Here is a 25,959-nt window from a genome sequence, read left to right as displayed (position 1 = left end):
TTTCATATAATTTCTCTGCAGAGAGAGTGTAGAGAGAGAGAGAGAGAGAGAGAGAGAGAGAGGGCAGTAATTGGCACTAGTTATGGAAGAGTGCCATTCCTCTTCCGGTGAGCGAGTGCCACTTCCTCTCGAGGCTTGATCTCTCTGCCACTCCTTGTTACCACCCCTGCCACTAATGCTGCCGCCCCTGCCGATGTTGCTGTCGCCCCCATCCTGTGCCACTCAGACAGCCCTTTCCCCTGTCTTATCATTACACTTGCCGCCCCTGTCATTCATGCTCCCTCTACCAACATAAATTTTATCGTGACCCCTGTCATTATATAAGCTAATTGCTTCCTATTACCCCATTTCCCCGCTCTTCTCCATTACATTCCCAGTTCCTGTGTTGACAGATATGGGAATGTGTGTTCACAGTCCCATTTGTTTTAACTTGCTGTGACGCTGCGAATTCTTTTTGCTTTCACTACCCTGTTCCGTAACATTTAACTATGTAATATCTACCACTGTAACATTTACCACTAGGCTGTTACTGCTGGCAGCACGCAATCCAACTTACAGACTAAAACTCGGCTGGTCAGGCACTGACTTTAGGTATCTGTCAAGTCCCCTGTTGAAGATTACCTGGAGAGAGTTCCGGGGGTCAACGCCCCCGCGGCCCGGTCTGTGACCAGGCCTCCTTAGGTCATTGTCCCAGGATGCGACCCACACCAGTCGACTAACACCCAGGTACCCATTTTACTGATGGGGAACATAGACAACAGGTGGAAAGAAACGTCCAGTGTTTCTACTCTGGCTGGGAATCGAACCCAGGACCTCACCGTGTGAAGCGAGAGCGTTAACCACCAGGCCACCAGAGCCCCCTGATTTTTTTTTTCTGAGAGATCCATTAATGTCGTTTCAGTGATTTCTTTTTTAATTATTTTACATTAATGTAAAATGGTGTTTGTAGTGAAGGTTGTGTGATGGTACAGTCCTTGTGAGAGTGGTGCCAGAGTAGCGTCGTTGGCGAGGAGTGCCTGGCACTGTGAGACAGCGGTGAGCCTCAGTATGCAAGGAATTCTCAGTGTTGTTGTCACCATCTAGGCAGCCAGCCGGCGCGCCGCCCCCTTCACACACCTGTCCGCCCCCCTCACACACCTTCCCGCCCCATAACACACCTGCCAGCCACCCTCACACGCCTGAGCACCACCCTCACATACCTGCCCGCCACCCTCACACACCTTCCCGCCCCATAACACACCTGCCCGCCACCCTCACATACCTGCCCGCCACCCTCACACGCTTGTCCACCACCCTCACACACCTGCCCGCTCCCCTAACACACCTGCCCGCTACCCTCACACGCCTGCCCACCACCCTCACACACCTGCCCTCCACCCTCACACACCTGCCCGCCACCCTCACACACCTGCCCGCCACCCTCACACACCTGCCCGCCACCCTCACACACCTGCCCGCCACCCTAACACGCCTGCCCGCCACCCTCACACGCCTGCCCGCCACCCTCACACACCTGCCCACCACCCTCACACACCTGCCCACCACCCTCACACGCCTGCCCACCACCCTCACACACCTGCCCGCCACCCTCACACACCTGCCCGCCACCCTCACACGCCTGACCACCACCCTCACACACCAGCCCGCCACCCTCACACACCTGCTCGCCATCATCACACACCTGCCCGCCACCCTTACACACCTCCCCGCCACCCTCACACACCTGCCCGTCACCCTCACACACCTCCCCGCCACCCTCACACACCTGCCCGCCACCATCACACACCTGCCCGCCACCCTCACACACCTACCCTCCACCCTCACACACCTGCCCGCCACCCTCACACACCTGCCCGCCACCCTTACACACCTCCCCGCCACCCTCACACACCTGCCCGCCACCCTCACACACCTGCCTGCCACCCTCACACACCTGCCCGCCACCCCTCACACACCTATCCGCCACCCTCACACACTTCCCCGCCACCCTCACACACCTGCCCGCCACCCTCACACACCTGCCCGCCACCCTCACACACCTGCCCGCCACCCTCACACACCTGCCCGCCACCCTCACACACCTCCCCGCCACCCTCACACACCTGCCCGCCACCCTCACACACGTCCCCGCCACCCTCACACACCTGCCCGCCACCCTCACACACCTGCCCGCCACACTCACACACCTGCCCGCCACCCTCACACACCTCCCGGCCACCCTCACACACCTGCTCGCCACCCTCACACACTTCCCCGCCACCTTCACACACCTGCCCGCCACCCTCACACACCTCCCCGCCACCCTCACACACCTGCCCGCCACCCTCACACACCTGCCCGCCACCCTCACATACCTGCCCGCCACCCTCACACGCTTGTCCACCACCCTCACACACCTGCCCGCTCCCCTAACACACCTGCCCGCTACCCTCACACGCCTGCCCACCACCCTCACACACCTGCCCTCCACCCTCACACACCTGCCCGCCACCCTCACACACCTGCCCGCCACCCTCACACACCTGCCCCCCACCCTCACACACCTGCCCGCCACCCAAACACGCCTGCCCGCCACCCTCACACGCCTGCCCGCCACCCTCACACACCTGCCCACCACCCTCACACACCTGCCCGCCACCCTCACACGCCTGCCCACCACCCTCACACGCCTGCCCGCCACCCTCACACACCTGCCCGCCACCCTCACACGCCTGACCACCACCCTCACACACCTGCCCGCCACCCTCACACACCTGCTCGCCACCCTCACACGCATGCCCGATACCTTCACACACCTGCCCGCCACCCTCACACACCTGCCCGTCACCCTCACACACCTCCCCGCCACCCTCACACATCTGCCCGCCACCCTCACACACCTGCCCGCCACCCTCACACACCTACCCTCCACCCTCACACACCTGCCCGCCACCCTCACACACCTGCCCGCCACCCTTACACCCCTCCCCGCCACCCTCACACACCTGCCCGCCACCCTCACACACCTGCCTACCACCCTCACACACCTGCCCGCCACCCCTCACACACCTACCCGCCACCCTCACACACTTCCCCGCCACCCTCACACACCTGCCCGCCACCCTCACACACCTGCCCGCCACCATCACACACCTGCCCGCCACCCTCACACACCTGCCCGCCACCCTCACACACCTCCCCGCCACCCTCACACACCTGCCCGCCACCCTCACACACGTCCCCGCCACCCTCACACACCTGCCCGCCACCCTCACACACCTGCCCGCCACACTCACACACCTGCCCGCCACCCTCACACACCTCCCTGCCACCCTCACACACCTGCTCGCCACCCTCACACACTTCCCCGCCACCTTCACACACCTGCCCGCCACCCTCACACACCTCCCCGCCACCCTCACACACCTGCCCGCCACCCTCACACACCTCCCCGCCACCCTCACACACCTGCCCGCCACCCTCACACACGTCCCCGCCACCCTCACACACCTGCCCGCCACCCTCACACACCTGCCCGCCACCCTCACACACCTGCCCGCCACCCTCACACACCTCCCCGCCACCCTCACACACCTGCTCGCCACCCTCACACACTTGCCCGCCACCCTCACACACCTGCCCGCCACCCTCACACACCTGCCCGCCACCCTCACACATCTGCCCGCCACCCTCACACACCTCCCCGCCACCCTCACACACCTGCCCGCCACCCTCACACACTTCCCCGCCACCCTCACACACCTGCCCGCCACCCTCACACACCTCCCCGCCACCCTCACACACCTGCCCGCCACCCTCACACACTTCCCCGCCACCCTCACACACCTGCCCGCCACTCTCACACACTTCCCCGCCACCCTCACACACCTGCCCGCCACCCTCACACACCTGCCCACCACCCTCACACACTTCCCCGCCACCCTCACACACCTGCCCGCCACCCTCACACACCTGCCCGCCACCCTCACACACCTGCCCGCCACCCTCACACACCTCCCCGCCACCCTCACACACCTGCCCGCCACCCTCACACACTTCCCCGCCACCCTCACACACCTGCCCGCCACCCTCACACACCTGCCCGCCACCCTCACACACCTCCCCGCCACCCTCACACACCTGCCCGCCACCCTCACACACGTCCCCGCCACCCTCACACACCTGCCCGCCACCCTCACACACCTGCCCGCCACCCTCACACACCTCCCCGCCACCCTCACACACCTGCCCGCCACCCTCACACACCTGCCCGCCACCCTCACACACCTGCCCGCCACCCTCACACACTTCCCCGCCACCCTCACACACCTGCCCGCCACCCTCACACACCTGCCCGTCACCCTCACACACCTGCCCGTCACCCTCACACACATCCCCGCCACCCTCACACACCTGCCCGCCACCCTCACACACCTCCCCGCCACCTTCACACACCTCTCCGCCACCCTCACACACGTCCCCGCCACCCTCACACACCTGCCCGCCACCCTCACACACCTGCTCGCCACCCTCACACACCTGCCCGCCACCCTCACACACCTGCCCGCCACCCTCACACACCTGCCCGCCACCCTCACACACCTGCCCGCCACCCTCACACACCTCCCCGCCACCCTCACACACCTGCCCGCCACCCTCACACACCTCCCCGCCACCCTCACACACCTGCCCACCACCCTCACACCTGCCTACCATTTCCACCTCCTCCAGGCACCCCCTCCATTAACACCCCCCACTCCCCTGCTCTACCCCTCCCCCCTCCCTCACAACAACTTGCTCAAGGGTTAAGACGATGAATGGGGTTCCTACTCTCGTGTTTTCCCAGATTAAACAAAATACCGCCGCCAGTTCTCACGGTTCTGACCTTGAGAGCCGCTAAGTTCTCCAAAGTTCTCAATAAATGAGTTACGATCATTAACTGAGTTACGATCATTAACTGAGTTACGATCATTAACTGAGTTACGACCATTAACTGAGTTACGATCATTAACTGAGTTACGACCATTAACTGAGTTACGACCATTAACTGAGTTACGATCATCAACTGAGTTACGATCATTAACCGAGTTACAATCATTAACCGAGTTACGATCATTAACCGAGTTACAATCATTAGCTGAGTTATGATCATGTGAAACATATAAGTGAACAGTATTTAGATAAGGCTAAAGAGGTCTTTGTGGCATTTATGGATTTGGAAAAGGCGTATGACAGGGTGGATAGGGGGGCAATGTGGCAGATGTTGCAAGTGTATGGTGTAGGAGGTAGGTTACTGAAAGCAGTGAAGAGTTTTTACGAGGATAGTGAGGCTCAAGTTAGAGTATGTAGGAAAGAGGGAAATTTTTTCCCAGTAAAAGTAGGCCTTAGACAAGGATGTGTGATGTCACCGTGGTTGTTTAATATATTTATAGATGGGGTTGTAAGAGAAGTAAATGCGAGGGTCTTGGCAAGAGGCGTGGAGTTAAAAGATAAAGAATCACACACAAAGTGGGAGTTGTCACAGCTGCTCTTTGCTGATGACACTGTGCTCTTGGGAGATTCTGAAGAGAAGTTGCAGAGATTGGTGGATGAATTTGGTAGGGTGTGCAAAAGAAGAAAATTAAAGGTGAATACAGGAAAGAGTAAGGTTATGAGGATAACAAAAAGATTAGGTGATGAAAGATTGAATATCAGATTGGAGGGAGAGAGTATGGAGGAGGTGAACGTATTCAGATATTTGGGAGTGGACGTGTCAGCGGATGGGTCTATGAAAGATGAGGTGAATCATAGAATTGATGAGGGAAAAAGAGTGAGTGGTGCACTTAGGAGTCTGTGGAGACAAAGAACTTTGTCCTTGGAGGCAAAGAGGGGAATGTATGAGAGTATAGTTTTACCAACGCTCTTATATGGGTGTGAAGCGTGGGTGATGAATGTTGCAGCGAGGAGAAGGCTGGAGGCAGTGGAGATGTCATGTCTGAGGGCAATGTGTGGTGTGAATATAATGCAGAGAATTCGTAGTTTGGAAGTTAGGAGGAGGTGCGGGATTACCAAAACTGTTGTCCAGAGGGCTGAGGAAGGGTTGTTGAGGTGGTTCGGACATGTAGAGAGAATGGAGCGAAACAGAATGACTTCAAGAGTGTATCAGTCTGTAGTGGAAGGAAGGCGGGGTAGGGGTCGGCCTAGGAAGGGTTGGAGGGAGGGGGTAAAGGAGGTTTTGTGTGCGAGGGGCTTGGACTTCCAGCAGGCATGCGTAAGCGTGTTTGATAGGAGTGAATGGAGACAAATGGTTTTTAATACTTGACGTGCTGTTGGAGTGTGAGCAAAGTAACATTTATGAAGGGATTCAGGGAAACCGGCAGGCCGGACTTGAGTCCTGGAGATGGGAAGTACAGTGCCTGCACTCTGAAGGAGGGGTGTTAATGTTGCAGTTTAAAAACTGTAGTGTAAAGCACCCTTCTGGCAAGACAGTGATGGAGTGAATGATGGTGAAAGTTTTTCTTTTTCGGGCCACCCTGCCTTGGTGGGAATCGGCCGGTGTGATAATAATAAAAATAAAATAAAAATATATATATATATATATATATATATATATATATATGTATATATATATATATATATATATATATATATATATATATGTCGTGCCGAATATCTAAAACTGGTCAATTAGCAAGAACTCATTTAAAATTAAGTCCTTTCTAAAATTTTCTCTTATACGTTTAAAGATATATTTTTTTCATTAATGTTAATGTAAAAATTTATAATTTTGCACCAAAAGGAACTTAGAAAACTTACCTAACCTTATCATAACAAGCACAATTTATTTTAGCCTAACCCAACTAAATATATTTTAAAGACGTTTACAATAATTTAGTACTAAACAAGCATAATCAAATATATTTTTTTCGTTAGGTTCCGAATGATTTTGGTGAAATTATTGCATACACAAATTTTCACTTGTCCTATATGGCAAGATGAGCGTTGCTATTTAAGCCAAGATCGCAAGTTCTGCCTATTCGGCACGACATATATATATATATATATATATATATATATATATATATATATATATATATATATATATATATATATATATATATATATATATATATATAGAACATAAGAACATAAGAAAGGAGGAACACTGCAGGAGGCCTGCTGGCCCATACTAGGCAGGTCCTTTACAATTCATCCCACTAACAAAACATTTGCCCAATTTTCAATGCCACCCAAGAAATAAGCTCTGATGTGAAAGTCCCACTCAAATCCAACCCCTCCCACTCATGTACTTATCCAACCTAGATTTGAAACTACCCAAAGTCCCAGCCTCAATAACCCAACTAGGTAGACTGTTCCACTCATCAACTACCCTATTTCCAAACCAATACTTTCCTATGTCCTTTCTAAATCTAAACTTATCTAATTTAAATCCATTACTGCGGGTTCTCTCTTGGAGAGACATCCTCAAGACCTTATTAATATCCCCTTTATTAATACCTATCTTCCACTTATACACTTCGATCAGGTCTTCCCTCATTCTTCGTCTAACAAGTGAATGTAACTTAAGAGTCTTCAATCTTTCTTCATAAGGAAGATTTCTAATGCTATGTATTAATTTAGTCATCCTACGCTGAATATTTTCTATATATACATGAGCAATGGGATCAGGCAACCCTCCCAGTGCGACTGGGAGGTATAGGGGTGCGTAAAGCAACGCATGTTGCTTTACCTGCTTTTCTGTCTTCGTGTTTGGCTTCCAGTGCATTAGTCAAGAAGATTGTTCCCGAACGCTTGAGAGACGTGGTAGGAGCTCAAGACCCCAGGTTTACTGAAGCAGCGATTCCGTGGGACACCCTTACAGACTCCTCCAGTAGACCAGCTCCTCCCAAAGAACACAAACAGTCCCACTGGGACAAACCGATCATGGAAAAAATCGCCAACACAATGCTCTCCAATGCTTCAAGAAAGGACAAAGCTCCTCTCCTGGCAGTGAAGGCACCACACTCAGGAGATTTCCTGTTAGCTGTTCCCAGTTCCTCCCTGGGCACCCGTCTCGACCCACAGGCCATTCGGATTGGTGTTGCTCTTAGCCTAGCCGCCCCCATCCTCACCGAACATAGGTGTATTTGCGGCAGGGCGACAGCTGATCAATTCGGACTTCATGGTCTCGTGTGTCACACAGCAGAAGGGAAGTATGCCAGACATGAGGAGGTCAATGACATCATAAAGAGAAGCCTCGCCACAGCCCGTTGCCCAGCTCAACGGGAACCCCAAGTACAGAGGTCTGATGGAAGTCAAAAGCGTCCTGATGGAGCCACTATGCTACCCTGGAAGGATGGAAAGCAGATTGCCTGGGACTACACCTGTGCTGCCACATTGGCAGACACCTACTTGCCATACTCCGTAGTGGAAGGGGGTGGAGCTGCCAGCCACAGGGAGACCCAGAAGATCCGAAAATATGAAGACATTCCCCCTTGCTATAACTTCATTCCAATAGGGTCGGAGACCCTTGGAGCATGGGGCAAGTGTGCTCTAAAGTTCCTCAAAGAGCTGGGCGAAAAGCTCATCATAGAAACCAAGGACCACAGAGCGACCAGCTTGCTCTTTCAGAGACTCAGTGTTGCGATCCAGAGAGGAAATGCCTGCAGCATTCTGGGCACGCGGCCCACTGCAGGGGAGCTGGACGAAGTATTCGAGATGTAGCTCTGAGTTACCTATGTTGTTTTACTTTCTGTTGTATTTTTGTGAATGTTTGGCCAATGTATTTTGTCTTTAAATAAAACATACTTCAAATATAGGGGGTGGTAGGAGAAAATTCTCAAACAGCTTCAGGGAAAACCTTGAGTTTTCCCTGAAGCAAATTTATTCTTTTCTCTGAGGATGAGGGTCCTTAGGACAGTTCTAGAGGTGGTACCTCCCTATAATGTATATATATATATATATATATATATATATATATATATATATATATATATATATGTCGTGCCGAATATGTAAAACTGGTCACTTAGCAAGAACTCATTTAAAATTAAGTACTTTCAAAAATTTTCTCTTCTAGGTTTAAAGATATAGTTTTTTCATTAATGTTAATGTACATTTTTTTAATTTTGCATGAAAAGGAACTTAGGAAACTTACCTAACCTTGTTATAACAAGAGCAATTTATTTTAGCCTAACCCAACTAAATATATTTTAGATTTGTTTACAGTAATTTAATACTAAACAAACACAGTAAAATATATTTTTTTCGTTAGGTTCAGAATGATTTTGGCGAAATTATTGCATACACAAATTTTCACTTGTCCTATATGGCAAGATGAGCGTTGCTATTTAAGCCAAGATCGCAAGTTCTGCCTATTCGGCACGACATATATATATATATATATATATATATATATATATATATATATATATATATATATATATATATATATATATATATATATATATATATATATATTATTATTATCACACTGGCCGATTCCCACCAAGGCAGGGTGGCCCGAAAAAGAAAAACTTTCACCATCATTCACTCCATCACTGTCTTGCCAGAAGGGTGCTTTACACTACAGTTTTTAAACTGCAACATTAACACCCCTCCTTCAGAGTGCAGGCACTGTACTTCCCATCTCCAGGACTCAAGTCCGGCCTGCCGGTTTCCCTGAACCCCTTCATAAATGTTACTTTGCTCACACTCCAACAGCACGTCAAGTATTAAAAACCATTTGTCTCCATTCACTCCTATCAAACACGCTCACGCATGCCTGCTGGAAGTCCAAGCCCCTCGCACACAAAACCTCCTTTACCCCCTCCCTCCAACCCTTCCTAGGCCGACCCCTACCCCGCCTTCCTTCCACTACAGACTGATACACTCTTGAAGTCATTCTGTTTCGCTCCATTCTCTCTACATGTCCGAACCACCTCAACAACCCTTCCTCAGCCCTCTGGACAACAGTTTTGGTAATCCCGCACCTCCTCCTAACTTCCAAACTACGAATTCTCTGCATTATATTCACACCACACATTGCCCTCAGACACGACATCTCCACTGCCTCCAGCCTTCTCCTCGCTGCAACATTCATCACCCACGCTTCACACCCATATAAGAGCGTTGGTAAAACTATACTCTCATACATTCCCCTCTTTGCCTCCAAGGACAAAGTTCTTTGTCTCCACAGACTCCTAAGTGCACCACTCACTCTTTTTCCCTCATCAATTCTATGATTCACCTCATCTTTCATAGACCCATCCGCTGACACGTCCACTCCCAAATATCTGAATACGTTCACCTCCTCCATACTCTCTCCCTCCAATCTGATATTCAATCTTTCATCACCCAATCTTTTTGTTATCCTCATAACCTTACTCTTTCCTGTATTCACCTTTAATTTTCTTCTTTTGCACACCCTACCAAATTCATCCACCAATCTCTGCAACTTCTCTTCAGAATCTCCCAAGAGCACAGTGTCATCAGCAAAGAGCAGCTGTGACAACTCCCACTTTGTGTGTGATTCTTTATCTTTTAACTCCACGCCTCTTGCCAAGACCCTCGCATTTACTTCTCTTATAACCCCATCTATAAATATATTAAACAACCACGGTGACATCACACATCCTTGTCTAAGGCCTACTTTTACTGGGAAAAAATTTCCCTCTTTCCTACATACTCTAACTTGAGCCTCACTATCCTCGTAAAAACTCTTCACTGCTTTCAGTAACCTACCTCCTACACCATACACTTGCAACATCTGCCACATTGCCCCCCTATCCACCCTGTCATACGCCTTTTCCAAATCCATAAATGCCACAAAGACCTCTTTAGCCTTATCTAAATACTGTTCACTTATATGTTTCACTGTAAACACCTGGTCCACACACCCCCTACCTTTCCTAAAGCCTCCTTGTTCATCTGCTATCCTATTCTCCGTCTTACTCTTAATTCTTTCAATTATAACTCTACCATACACTTTACCAGGTACACTCAACAGACTTATCCCCCTATAATTTTTGCACTCTCTTTTGTCCCCTTTGCCTTTATACAAAGGAACTATGCATGCTCTCTGCCAATCCCTAGGTACCTTACCCTCTTCCATACATTTATTAAATAATTGCACCAACCACTCCAAAACTATATCCCCACCTGCTTTTAACATTTCTATCTTTATCCCATCAATCCCGGCTGCCTTACCCCCTTTCATTTTACCTACTGCCTCACGAACTTCCCCCACACTCACAACTGGCTCTTCCTCACTCCTACAAGATGTTATTCCTCCTTGCCCTATACACGAAATCACAGCTTCCCTATCTTCATCAACATTTAACAATTCCTCAAAATATTCCCTCCATCTTCCCAATACCTCTAACTCTCCATTTAATAACTCTCCTCTCCTATTTTTAACTGACAAATCCATTTGTTCTCTAGGCTTTCTTAACTTGTTAATCTCACTCCAAAACTTTTTCTTATTTTCAACAAAATTTGTTGATAACATCTCACCCACTCTCTCATTTGCTCTCTTTTTACATTGCTTCACCACTCTCTTAACTTCTCTCTTTTTCTCCATATACTCTTCCCTCCTTGCATCACTTCTACTTTGTAAAAACTTCTCATATGCTAACTTTTTCTCCCTTACTACTCTCTTTACATCATCATTCCACCAATCGCTCCTCTTCCCTCCTGCACCCACTTTCCTGTAACCACAAACTTCTGCTGAACACTCTAACACTACATTTTTAAACCTACCCCATACCTCTTCGACCCCATTGCCTATGCTCTCATTAGCCCATCTATCCTCCAATAGCTGTTTATATCTTACCCTAACTGCCTCCTCTTTTAGTTTATAAACCTTCACCTCTCTCTTCCCTGATGCTTCTATTCTCCTTGTATCCCATCTACCTTTTACTCTCAGTGTAGCTACAACTAGAAAGTGATCTGATATATCTGTGGCCCCTCTATAAACATGTACATCCTGAAGTCTACTCAACAGTCTTTTATCTACCAATACATAATCCAACAAACTACTGTCATTTCGCCCTACATCATATCGTGTATACTTATTTATCCTCTTTTTCTTAAAATATGTATTACCTATAACTAAACCCCTTTCTATACAAAGTTCAATCAAAGGGCTCCCATTATCATTTACACCTGGCACCCCAAACTTACCTACCACACCCTCTCTAAAAGTTTCTCCTACTTTAGCATTCAAGTCTCCTACCACAATTACTCTCTCACTTGGTTCAAAGGCTCCTATACATTCACTTAACATCTCCCAAAATCTCTCTCTCTCCTCTGCATTCCTCTCTTCTCCAGGTGCATACACGCTTATTATGACCCACTTCTCGCATCCAACCTTTACTTTAATCCACATAATTCTTGAATTTACACATTCATATTCTCTTTTCTCCTTCCATAACTGATCATTTAACATTACTGCTACCCCTTCCTTTGCTCTAACTCTCTCAGATACTCCAGATTTAATCCCATTTATTTCCCCCCACTGAAACTCTCCTACCCCCTTCAGCTTTGTTTCGCTTAGGGCCAGGACATCCAACTTCTTTTCATTCATAACATCAGCAATCATAGTATATATATATGTATATATATGTATATATGTATATATATGTATATATGTATATATATGTGTAGCGGATGCTACACGCCAAGGTATTGGTCCAGTGTGGGTTGATTGGTAAAGCACTGCGTACCTTGTCCTAAGGTTCGTAGGTTCGAGTCTCCTTCAGCCAGAGATCAGTGTTTGTATATATATATATATATATATATATATATATATATATATATATATATATATATATATATATATAATTAAAAAATCGCGAACAAGCGATATAAGATGCAAAACAAGACATGCACGAGAGGAGAAGGGGGGGGGATTTGAATGATTTTTCTAGGCTTTTCGTGTTGCAATCAACACATCATCAGGAACTTGCATTGTTGCAGAAAAGATGATAAAGTCCCAGCAAACACGTGCAGAGGAAGCGTTTTTGTTAGAATGAAGGAAGATGGAAGCAGATCTTAACATTCTAAATAATGATATTAGCAATTATCTAGGTATTTTTCCAGACATTAGAAAACGGGTCTACCACCGACTCATTTAAAGTTAACTTAAACGGGAAAACATCTGTAGTTTTTACAAAATGAAGACGGCCATAGTTTATCCCACTAGATTCTGAGGCAGATGCTGGTCCAACCATCAGATCCTTCGTATTAGTATAGGAGTCCTGTTTTAAGCTATGGACTATAGCCTCCATTATAAACGAATCTAATTTGAATAAGCTGCCACTATTATTATATACTGAACTTTAGCTTCCGGCCAATTGGCCATGTCATTACAGGCTCGAGTGTGGCTGAAAGGGAGTGTCTTTCTCATCATGTATCTGACAGCTTACCTGCACCTCCTGCTAATCTCCAAGCTACGGATTCTCTGCATTATATTCACACAGCATGTTGCCCTCAGACACGACATTTCCACTACCTCCAGCCTTCACACCCAAATATACTCTCATACATTCTCCTCTTTGTTACAATGAATAACGTTCTTTGTCTCCACAGACTCCTCAATGCACCACTCACCTTTCTCTTTCCTCCTCATCAGTTCTGTGATTCACCTCGTCTTTCATAGACCCATCTGCTGACAAGTCCACTCCCAAATATCTGAATACATTCACTTCCTCCATACTCCCTCTCTCCAGTCTGACATCCAGTCTTTCATTGCCTAATTTTTTATCCTCGTCACCTTACTCTTTTCTATGTTCACTTTTAATTTCCTTCTTTTACGTACCCTACCAAACTCATCCACCAACCTCTGCAACTTCTCTTCAGATTGTCCCAAAAACACAGTGTCATCAGCAAAAAGCAACTGTGACAACTCCGACTTTGTGTTACAATCTTTATATTTTAATGCCACGCCTCTTGCCAATACCTAAGCATTTACTTCTCTTACAAACCCATCTATAAATATATTGAACAACCATGGTGACATCACGAATTCCTGTCTAAGGCCTACTTATCCCGAGAAATAATCTCCCTTTCTCCTACGTACTCTAACCTGAGCCTCCCTACCCATGTAAAAACTCTTAACTACTTTCAGTAACCTACCACATATTCCACATAACTGCAACTTCTGTCACATTGCTATCCTATCCACCCTATCATATGCTTTTTCCAAATCCATAAATGCGACGAAAGCCTCTTTATCCTTATCTAAATATTGTTCACTTATATGCTTCACTGTATACATTTGATCTACACAACCCTTACCCTTCTTAAAACCTCCTTGTTCATCTACGATCCTGCTCTCCGTCTTACTCTTGCTTTTTTCAGTAAAAACTCTACGATATACTTTACCAAGTATACTCAACAGGCTTGTTCATCTACAATTTTTACACTCTTTTGTCCCCATTGCCTTCCTACAAAAGAACAATGCATGCTCTCTGCCAGTCCCTAGGTACCTTACCCTCTTCCATACATTTATTAAATAAAAGCACCAACCACTCAAAAACTATATCCCCATCCGCTTTTAACATTTCTGTCTTTATCTCATCAATCCCAGCTGCCTCACGAACTTCCCCACACTTACAACTGGTTCTTCCTCACTCCTATAAGATGTTATTCCTCCTAGCCCAATACACGAAATCACAGCTTCCCTATCTTCATCAACATTTAACATTTTCTCAAAATATTCCCTCCATCTTTCCAATGCTTCCAACTCTCCATCTAATAACTCTCCTCTCCTATTTTTAACTGCCAAATCCATTCGCTCCCGAGGTTTTCTTAACTTATTAATCTCACTCCAAAACTTTTTCCTATTCGCAATCAAATTTGTTGCTAGTATCTCACCTTTATCAAGCCGTTACGACTTGACAAAGCTCCTGGAGAGCGAAACGTTGCCACAATAAACTGTCGCATTAGTTGCACTTGTGTCCTATTACCTAACACATTGTCGGTAATTCTACCAACATTAGTTTATTGTGCATCCAGATATGCACTGTGCGAATAGTAGCACAAGTGGTTGGTTGACTAATTGGGTTAAACCCAAGTCTATCTACGACATGACGGTCATTAAGGCTGTATGTCACCTGCTCACCACCAGTAAAGAATACTTTAATCCCTAAAATAGGGATTAAAGTGTATATACACTGAGAGACATACATGTCTCGGTGTATATACACTGCGTACGCAAGAGCATATGGATCTAGGGGCCCTAGGAAAGCTAAAAGAGGTGCATTTGATTTTATATTATTTACAACTGTAATTTTTTTTTTTATCAGAAAGAAATTTACAACACTTCCTCAGAATTTTTGGTATTTAATTTTCATTAATAAACTTCAAGATGAAAGATGAGAAGAGAAAAATGAAATGTTTGAGTTCTCCATAAAACGTTTTGAGTGATGAGGATGGATAAGACGGGAAAAAGTATCGATATAATGAAATTAGTGAATGATGAATAAGACACAAGTGTAACGCCTGGGTGTCTTTATTAATGGAAACGTTTTGCCAAACACTAGGCGAAACGTCTCCATCAGTCAAGATACTGAGGAGACACATTTGTTTTATTTATCAAATTGTCGGTATCATATATAGTTAATGTGACGATTTAGGAAAGAGTAGAATTGGAATACTCACCCGTAGTGATGAGGACAATACTCACCCGTCGTGATGAGGACAATAAAGTACTCACCCGTCGTGATGAGGACAATACTCACCCGTCGTGATGAGGACAATACTCACCCGTCGTGATGAGGACAATAAAGTACTCACCCGTCGTGATGAGGACAATAAAGTACTCACCCGTCGTGATGAGGACAATACTCACCCGTCGTGATGAGGACAATACTCACCCGTCGTGATGAGGACAATAAAGTACTCACCCGTCGTGATGAGGACAATAAAGTACTCACCCGTCGTGATGAGGACAATAAAGTACTCACCCGTCGTGATGAGGACAATAAAGTACTCACCCGTCGTGATGAGGACAATAAAGTACTCACCCGTCGTGATGAGGACAATAAAGTACTCACCCGTCGTGATGAGGACAATAAAGTACTCACCCGTCGTGATGAGGACAATACTCACCCGTCGTGATGAGGACAATACTCACCCGTCGTGATGAGGACAATACTCACCCGTCGTGATGAGGACAATAAAGTACTCACCCGTCGTGATGAGGACAATACTCACCCGTCGTGATGAGGACAATAAAGTACTCACCCGTCGTGATGAGGACAATACTCACCCGTCGTGATGAGGACAATACTCACCCGTCGTGATGAGGACAATACTCACCCGTCGTGATGAGGACAATAAAGTACTCACCCGTCGTGATGAGGACAATAAAGTACTCACCCGTCGTGATGAGGACAATACTCACCCGTCGTGATGAGGACAATACTCACCCGTCGTGATGAGGACAATAAAGTACTCACCCGTCGTGATGAGGACAATAAAGTACTCACCCGTCGTGATGAGGACAATAAAGTACTCACCCGTCGTGATGAGGACAATAAAGTACTCACCCGTCGTGATGAGGACAATAAAGTACTCACCCGTCGTGATGAGGACAATAAAGTACTCACCCGTCGTGATGAGGACAATAAAGTACTCACCCGTCGTGATGAGGACAATACTCACCCGTCGTGATGAGGACAATACTCACCCGTCGTGATGAGGACAATACTCACCCGTCGTGATGAGGACAATAAAGTACTCACCCGTCGTGATGAGGACAATACTCACCCGTCGTGATGAGGACAATACTCACCCGTCGTGATGAGGACAATACTCACCCGTCGTGATGAGGACAATACTCACCCGTCGTGATGAGGACAATACTCACCCGTCGTGATGAGGACAATAAAGTACTCACCCGTCGTGATGAGGACAATACTCACCCGTCGTGATGAGGACAATAAAGTACTCACCCGTCGTGATGAGGACAATACTCACCCGTCGTGATGAGGACAATACTCACCCGTCGTGATGAGGACAATACTCACCCGTCGTGATGAGGACAATAAAGTACTCACCCGTCGTGATGAGGACAATAAAGTACTCACCCGTCGTGATGAGGACAATACTCACCCGTCGTGATGAGGACAATACTCACCCGTCGTGATGAGGACAATAAAGTACTCACCCGTCGTGATGAGGACAATAAAGTACTCACCCGTCGTGATGAGGACAATAAAGTACTCACCCGTCGTGATGAGGACAATAAAGTACTCACCCGTCGTGATGAGGACAATAAAGTACTCACCCGTCGTGATGAGGACAATAAAGTACTCACCCGTCGTGATGAGGACAATAAAGTACTCACCCGTCGTGATGAGGACAATACTCACCCGTCGTGATGAGGACAATACTCACCCGTCGTGATGAGGACAATACTCACCCGTCGTGATGAGGACAATAAAGTACTCACCCGTCGTGATGAGGACAATACTCACCCGTCGTGATGAGGACAATACTCACCCGTCGTGATGAGGACAATAAAGTACTCACCCGTCGTGATGAGGACAATAAAGTACTCACCCGTCGTGATGAGGACAATAAAGTACTCACCCGTCGTGATGAGGACAATAAAGTACTCACCCGTCGTGATGAGGACAATAAAGTACTCACCCGTCGTGATGAGGACAATAAAGTACTCACCCGTCGTGATGAGGACGATGAGACTGTGCTGTGACAGATACTTGATAACAACCATGACGAGCAGAGTGAGTACCACGTACATGGCGAAGATCTTGTTCAGCTTGGAGTAGTCCTCGGCATCGTCCTCCAGGCGGGGGCGCCGCGCCGAGCACACTTGAAGGAGCGGCGAGTCCCATAGATGATGCTGTGCAGGACAGGGCGGCAGCATGAGTCCCAGCCCATTCCCCACATCAAGCATACTCATAATCCCACAATGTTTCCGAGTTATGCTCTCATTAATGGTGGCTTAACGCCAGGGAAGTTGGAAAATTCTCTTTTTATATATACTAATGTCAACGCCAACTTTGCAGCTTAGTTGTACTTGGAGTTCAGTGGATCACCATCGTGAAGTCTTAACGAAATTATATTAAAAAAAAATGGTATTCCGAATTAGTGTTGCAACTTTTATCGGGAACTCCAAGAAAAACAGAATGACTGAAGTACACAGAAAACTTAGTTCTTAAATTTTCTTACAATTCGCATTTGTAAAAAAAAAAATATATAGGCAATTATTCTCTATCAAAGCGCATTCAATAAGGCATATTTTGCCAGGTGTCACGTGTGAAAGACAGGTAGTGGAGTGCCAGGGTGGGAAACAGCTCAGCGCTCTCTTTTTACCTTCAGGTGGCACTGTGGTAGTCTGGCCCGGAGTGTGTGAGAGGTGTGGGCCGCCCACTCGTCCACCAGGTAATCAACTAGTCTGTTCTGCATTTCCTCAGCAGCGTCGGCAGGAGTTGGTGTGAGCAGGGACACAACACTTGTGGCTGGCACAGTAAACACAACACTGCACACCTCACCCAGTCTGTCCTCGCTTCTTGCCACTGTACAATAAACACCACATTTGCTTTGTCCTTTGGACCGATAACTAGCTGGGTAGGGTCAGGTAACGCAAGAAAGAAATAACGTATTTTTCGAGTACTTGGTGAGGATGAGTTGAGCACTCTAAGTCAACTGTGGGTTCGTGTAAAATCACTCTCGTCTGGTCGCACTGGTATAACAACATGTTAGATCCTTTCTTCGTTGTAAATCTGTGTTTCTGACTATAGTGAAGGAATTCGTAACTACTTTTAGCATCCACTGTAGACCTAGCTGCTTCGGTTGCTGCTAAGTCCGATAAATAATTATTTTTAGTTGGCTTTATAGCCTCTAATTTTTTATTTCATTTGCACAGTTTTCTGGTATCATACTTCTCTAGACCACTAAAGATCGTTTTAAACAGATCTTTGCATAGTTTCAGCCCCAATTCTTTGTAGATTTTTACACGGTTTCCTTGAGCCGGCTTCTAGGTATTAATTTTGTATCTAAAACCTAAAATAAATATTAATTATTAAGATAAATTTAAAATATTTATTATTTTCTTACCATGCTATATTAACATGTTCCTTTCAGAGGAGAATAGCGGGAGAGTTGCATTCAGAAAAGTTTATTGGTTTCCGTAAAAGAGGGAGAAGAAGCGCCCGCGGAAAGCAGACTCATAAACACACTGGACACTTCTTTTTTAACATTTACAAGTCTATGGGAAACGCCCCGCGAAGTCCTATCAAGTGCAACAAATGCATAAGTGAGCACAAGAAGACATTTACATATACGTTTGTACGTATACATGCATACTCGTATATATATATATATATATATATATATATATATATATATATATATATATATATATATATATATATATATATATATATATATATATATATATATATATAAGCACACGTACGCATATACAAGCATTCGTTCATGCTTACAGAAGCACATGCATACAGAGTACATGCACATTCATACGTACATGCACACACGTGGAAAAGCAACTTGTATACAAATGCACAGGATACATTCGTACATGAATACGTATGTATACATACAAAAATATGCACATGCATGCATATGCAAACACATACACGTATGCATACGAAAAATTATGCATATGTTCATGCATACAAAAGCATTTTTTTTCTATTTGCAACAGAATCTCGTGACCACCTTGCACTCTTCCTTTTGGGTTTACTGAGGTAAAGGGGCTGGGCTTATGGGATACGGGAATACCATTCTCGTATGGCGCAGCGACTGTAACACGTCTAGCTTACCTTAATCGTCACATAATTCATGTTCCTATATACCTTTAAGGTGATAAGCAGCGGGTTACCCTATATCCCAAGCCGTACTGACCACCCCTTCATAAATACTTTAACCCAGTCCCCCTGGCATAGCCCTTAAAGTATAAAATGCTAGCAAAGGTATCGGGAAGGGACCGAACTAGCTTCATGGCAGCGAGAGCTTCGTATGGAACGAAAATATACTGATGACCCGCACATAGGAGAGAGAAGCTTATGACGACGTTTAGAACTTGTAAATGGTCAAAGTCGGACCGAAACCTCGTCAGAAGCTTATCTCTCCTATGTGGGGGTTATTTGTGTATGACCTTTGTATGCTTGGATACTCTTGCCGGCCGTCCTTAGTTTCCGGTTTTTATCTTTGCCACTTACTTTATTCTCCCATCTTTGTCTGATTTTTTTCCCTCCTTCTATTCTTCTATTCTATCCTTATCCTCATATCAGACATAAACAGAGATATACACCACAGCACCGTATCATACTTTGCGGATGATACTAGGATCTGCATGAGGCTGTCATCTGCTGAGGACGCGGTTAATCTCCAAGAAGATATAAACAAAGTTTTCCAGTGGGCAACGGTAAACAATATGATGTTCAATGAGGACAAATTCCAACTACTCCGTTATGGAAAACTGGAGGAGATAATAACTAGAACAGAGTATACTACTGACTCCGGCCATACAATAGAGCGGAAAAATAATGTAAGGGACCTGGGAGTAGTAATGTCTGAGGATCTCACTTTCAAGGATCACAACAGTGCCACGATCGCACGTGCAAAGAAAATGATAGGATGGATAATGAGAACTTTCAAAACGAGAGATGCCAAGCCCATGATGATCCTTTTCAAATCACTTGTTCTCTCTAGGCTGGAATACTGCTGTACATTAACATCTCCATTCAAAGCAGGTGAAATCGCAGATCTAGAGAGTGTACAGAGATCCTTTACTGCACGTATAAGTTCTGTCAAGCACCTTAACTACTGGGAACGCTTGGAAGCACTTGACTTGTGCTCGTTGGAACACAGGAGGGAGAGATATATCATAATCTACACTTGGAAAATCTTGGAAGGAATGGTCCCAAATCTGCACACAGAAATCACTCCCTACGAAAGTAAAAGACTGGGCAGGCGATGCAAAATGCCCCCAATAAAAAGTAGGGGCGCCATTGGTACACTAAGAGAAAACACCATAAGTGTCCGGGGCCCAAAACTGTTCAACAGCCTCCCATCAAGCATTAGGGGAATTGCCAATAAACCCCTGGCTGCCTTCAAGAGAGAGCTGGACAGATACCTAAAGTCAGTGCCGGATCAGCCGGGCTGTGGCTCGTACGTTGGACTGCGTGCGGCCAGCAGTAACAGCCTAGTTGATCAGGCCCTGATCCATCGGGAGGCCTGGTCATGGACCGGGCCGCGGGGGCGTTGATCCCCGGAATAACCTCCAGGTACCCTGAACGCAAATTTAGAGTGGCACCACTTAATTGTTCAAGGAGTTTCCTGAGGATTCTCGCCAATAAATTTGAAGGAAGATATCAGTAGATCAACATAAATTACGACCTTCCCAAGGTCTCTTACTTCCTCGGTCATAGCATCAGCCTTTAAGTTATATATCTCTATTATTTTCTTCTACTCTTCCCTATTTTTTGTAAAACTCTTAATTTATTCAAAGATTAATTAATTCCTTGAATATACGACTTAATTGGATTATCAGTTAGGTGGGCATGCAGTGGAAGGTTTGATCTAATTACGGCTGACTGGCAGACATTGTTGTGGTACTGCCAGCATCCCGTTTTCTCTTGGTAGTCGATGATGCTGTGGAACAATTTGTTCTTCGCATAGATAGATCGTTTTCACACGCGTTACAGTGCGTCGATTTCTGCACGATTTTTTCCCAACAACGTTATTGCGACACTTGCCTTCCATTTGTGCCATACGCTGTTAAAAACTTGGTAAATATCCAGAGCACTTATGTAGCTGTCTTCGTGATCTTAGAGGAAGGTTGTCCAAGTATAAGCGTGGCCAGAAAGGAGATTACAGTGTACTAAGTGCTTAAAAAATCCGCTGATATAGCAAATGTGAGGGATAAGGGACACCAAATGCCAGTGGCTGTGTTTTATACCTAAGTGTTTTATTACGTGTAAACTACATTACCTGTTTACTTCATAAAATAAATAAATTTATTATCATTAAAAGAGGCTAATGGCATACTGCTGATAAGAGTCCTTGACCGGAATCATGGAAGCCTCCCTTGAAGGATCATACGCCTCAGTACGCCCATTTCTAACTCAAAAATAACGTACTTAGAAGCACCAGGTCTATCAGATAGAAAGGCTCCTGGTCCAGCACTTAGGCTGAAAATTACCTGGTCTATCACTTAATGTGGTACAGAGGAAGCGGTGGCAGATATTGTAAGCAAGCCTCCCATTCTCTTGTCATAAACAGATTTAGCCCTAGGGTAGGAGTGAGGGCTGGCCTGCACCGTGGCAGACAGCTCTGGCGTTGCCTAGAGGCAAGACCAGCTGTCAAGTTTGAGATACACATAACAAGACTTGCCTCAGTATTGTGGGACGTTGTTTCCTGTTACCATGTGCATCCCTCCGCCCAAACTGACGCGGAAAAGCAATAAGATAAGAGATCGCTGTGTTGGATTTATCTGCGAAAGAAGACCAATAGGACTTCCTGAAACTCAAGACTTACTGATGGAAGACAACGATCGTCTTGATAATTATTTGCATTAACCTTTAGAGTGTAGCATGGCTTAACTGTGAAGAACAAATCATATAAATTGTTCCGAAAGTAAACCCACACCATGTTAGTTGTGGCGAAGGAAAGCCCACACCATATAAAATGTGGCGAAAAACCACACTATATAAATTGTAGTGAAAGCATAGATCGTGTAACTTATAATGAAGGAACACAAGCCATATACATTATTGTGAAGGCAATGCTGACTAGACACCTTGACAGTGAGCAAATTTACTTGTGAGCATGATGATGAGAGCAAATACATGGTAGTTATATTAACGAAAGTAACGTTAGTAAAGGTACCGTGAGTGATGGTTTCTAAGACAAAGAATGATGTTGAAATTGTGCCAGATGCATAAATAATCTCACCATCACTACTATTGATCTGCCTTTGGCATAATTGAATATTAAGGTATAAATGAAAATGCTTGTGTTCCGGAGAGCGAGGCGATCTCTCAGGACGAAAATGACATCAGTGGGGTTAAAGATGTCAAAATACTTATTCGAATATGACAGTAGTCAGGGTGAGTCTGGGGCAGGTGTCACCGGTAGTAATTAAGAACTATAGGAGTGAAGAGGAGAGAAACACGTGTAGGTGAGAAAAGAAATACACTTAAGGGAACACGAAGATCGGATATTTTTCTCGGAATCCATATCGTAGAGTCCTCCATACATTGGTTTCATTATCTGTCTTTGCCAGTATCTATCCTTTGGCATAACCATCTGGGTATCATGAGGGTTGGGAGATGCCACGCCTGACTCCGCACACTTGACTTAACTGCTTTGCCAGTTCAGGGTATGCATAGCTGCCACCTGTTGTTACTGTTGGTCAAGGTTAGGGCATTGTTCGACACAGGTGTTGCTATTATATTGGGACGGGCACCAAGCTCTCTGGCGAGGTACATCGCAAATTTAACATCTTTCGGGTGCCAAGGAGGCTAAATCAGGAGAGATGCAGAGATACGCCTACGCAGCACACTTCGGAGTCATGGTTCAACCCCCGTGAAAATAAGTCACTGACTTTTTGGGGTTACCCTAGGTAATCTACACATATACTGCTATGTAGTAAGATCACAGTAAACAGTTGATAGCATAATATACAGAACAACCACTGTGAAAAAATAATGAAATTCCAAGCGCTTTCGTGATTTCTCATTATCCTTGATAATGTGAGAAATCACGAAAGCACTTGGAATTTCACTATTTTTTCACAGTGGTTGTTCTGCATATGCTGCTATGTATGATAATTTATGCAACTGTATTCATGTATTCCTATACCTGAATCAACTTACAGCTAGGTAGGTAAAACCAGGAAGGTACAGACACAGACATAACACCATAATTAACTATTATTATTATTATAATAATCAAAAAGAAGCGCTAAGCCACAAGGGCTATACAGCGCTGCAGGGCAGGAAGGAAGCGAGGGCATCAGGTGGCAAAAGGGAGGTGGATGAGTAATAGGTTACGGATAACAGCGGAGCAGTGGATGGTGAAAGGGTAAAGGGCAGCAAGAGACTGAGCTAGAAAGGGCTGAGGGGGGGGTGCGTAAGGTATCATCATCAGAGTTTGTGGAGTAAATCAGTCGTTGTCAAGAACCATAATTAACTGAACTGGTCTTTATTCTGAAGATATTATTATTATTATAATCAAGGGGGAAGCGTTAAACCCAGAGGATTATACAGCGCCTGGGGGGGGGGGATGTGGAAGGCATTCAGGCTTAATTCGGGGAACTGGAGCACAAATCCAATTCCCTAAATCAAGAGCCCCTCACCAACATCAAGGAACCTTCCTTGTGGGGATTCTGAAGATAAAATCGTACGCTTTCCGTTATTACAAATTTCGAATTTCTGTTATTCGGTCCTGTGTTACAGTCTCGTGAACTTTTCCGTCTCTGATATATGATTACTTACACCTGTTGTTATCATCATTATTATTCTCTAAACTAAGTGCTAAACCCAAAAAGGATCATACAGCACACTTAAACATGTATATTAATATACAGAATTAAAAAAAAAAAAATGGCATTTTAGAGTCAAAATGAATTAAAGGCTGCATCGTGTATAGAAATACTACATTCACAGGTATGCAAACAAAAAAAAAACATTGCCTAGAATTCATAATTGTTCTTCCATTGTGTGACCTTTCAAAACGGATTTGTTTATAGAATATAAAATTGTTGATTTGTTTTAGATATTGTGGGCGCTCACAAAGCCAAATAAAACTCAGCTGATATATAACGAAACATGGATGAAAGGAAATAATTTTAAAGTGTATCTTACATTAAATAACAATTGTGGCTTCCGATTTGTTAGTGCGACAACACTTTGGTCGATATTTTTTTTTTTCTCATTTTGCGTTCCTATCAAATCCTACGGTGTTAATTCCCTCAATGTGTTATACAGCTAATCTTGTTTCGTGATATACGACGCAGCTATGATTTATTGTGTCATTAGCTGATAGTCCCAGCGACAACCTGCAACCAGCGTTCATGTTGCCTTCACTGGGGGTAACCTGCACGCAGCGTTCATGGTGCCTCCATTAGTAGCAACCTGCGCGCAGCGTTCGTGTTGCCTTCACTAGTGGCAACCTGGGCCCAGCGTTCATGCTGCCTTCACTAGTGGCAACCTGCAACCAGCCTTCATATTGCCTTCACTAGTGGCAACCTACACCCAGCGTTCATGTTGCTTTCACTAGTGGCAACCTGCACCTAGGTTCGATCCTTGAAAAGGGAGGATAGGTTCAGTTTCTTGGATCAAGAGCCCCCTTCCTCACCGGCATTAAAGTTCCCCATCAATGACCTTAAAAACAGTTAATTAGCACCTCATTAGTAAATCATTAACATTTTGCTGCTATATTTGTATAAAGCGCTAAGCCAGATAGGTCACTCAGCGCAAGGAGTGGTGGAGGCTCGATCCTCCGTCCGAGTTCAACTTTCCCCAGCCAGCCTTCACCTCGTCCCTATTATTGTATATATTGTTGGCGATACACTAAACCAGCAAGGATCATACAGCATGGGGAATGGGGCTGATGGGGAAGCAAGAGTAAGCAGATTTTATCCTAGGAAGGGAAGGATATTATTATAATCAAGGGGGAAGCGCTAAACCTGTAAGATTATACAGCGCCTGAGGGGGGGATGTGGAAGGTATTCAGGTTTAATTCAGGGAACTGGAGAACAGATCCAATTCCCTTGATCAAGAGCCCCTCACCAGCATCAAGGAACCTTTCTTGAGGGGAAAGAGAAGGATAGCTCCAATTTCTTGGATCAAGAGTTCTTCACCGTCATCATCCCTCTCCCTTATTAATAATTAATAACAGCAATGTTCTGTATAACAAGGGGCTTTCTGTATAGTAGTATGTCATTGATGTCAGTTATGGTCTGTATACCTTGTACATGTACTTATAGAAATAGAGATA

General features: G+C 45.6%; 1 protein-coding gene across 2 annotated transcripts in view; it reads right to left on the bottom strand.

The window, feature by feature from the left end:
- The window catches only part of LOC128686773 (anoctamin-10), a 205,795-nt gene extending 187,332 nt beyond the window's left edge, over positions 1-18,463 (bottom strand). For both annotated transcript variants that reach the window (XM_053773819.2, XM_053773820.2), the window contains exons 1-2: positions 18,304-18,463; positions 17,647-17,830 (exon numbers count right to left, since the gene is read on the bottom strand). In XM_053773819.2, coding sequence (XP_053629794.2) covers positions 17,647-17,830; positions 18,304-18,396 — 277 coding nt within the window. In that variant the 5' untranslated portion in view covers positions 18,397-18,463. The remainder of the gene's footprint in view (positions 1-17,646; positions 17,831-18,303) is intronic.
- Positions 18,464-25,959: the final 7,496 nt, after the last annotated feature.

Source organism: Cherax quadricarinatus, chromosome 7 (genome assembly GCF_038502225.1).
Source record: "Cherax quadricarinatus isolate ZL_2023a chromosome 7, ASM3850222v1, whole genome shotgun sequence".
Classification (NCBI taxonomy): domain Eukaryota; kingdom Metazoa; phylum Arthropoda; class Malacostraca; order Decapoda; family Parastacidae; genus Cherax; species Cherax quadricarinatus.
This window is presented reverse-complemented; position numbering and strand designations above follow the sequence as displayed.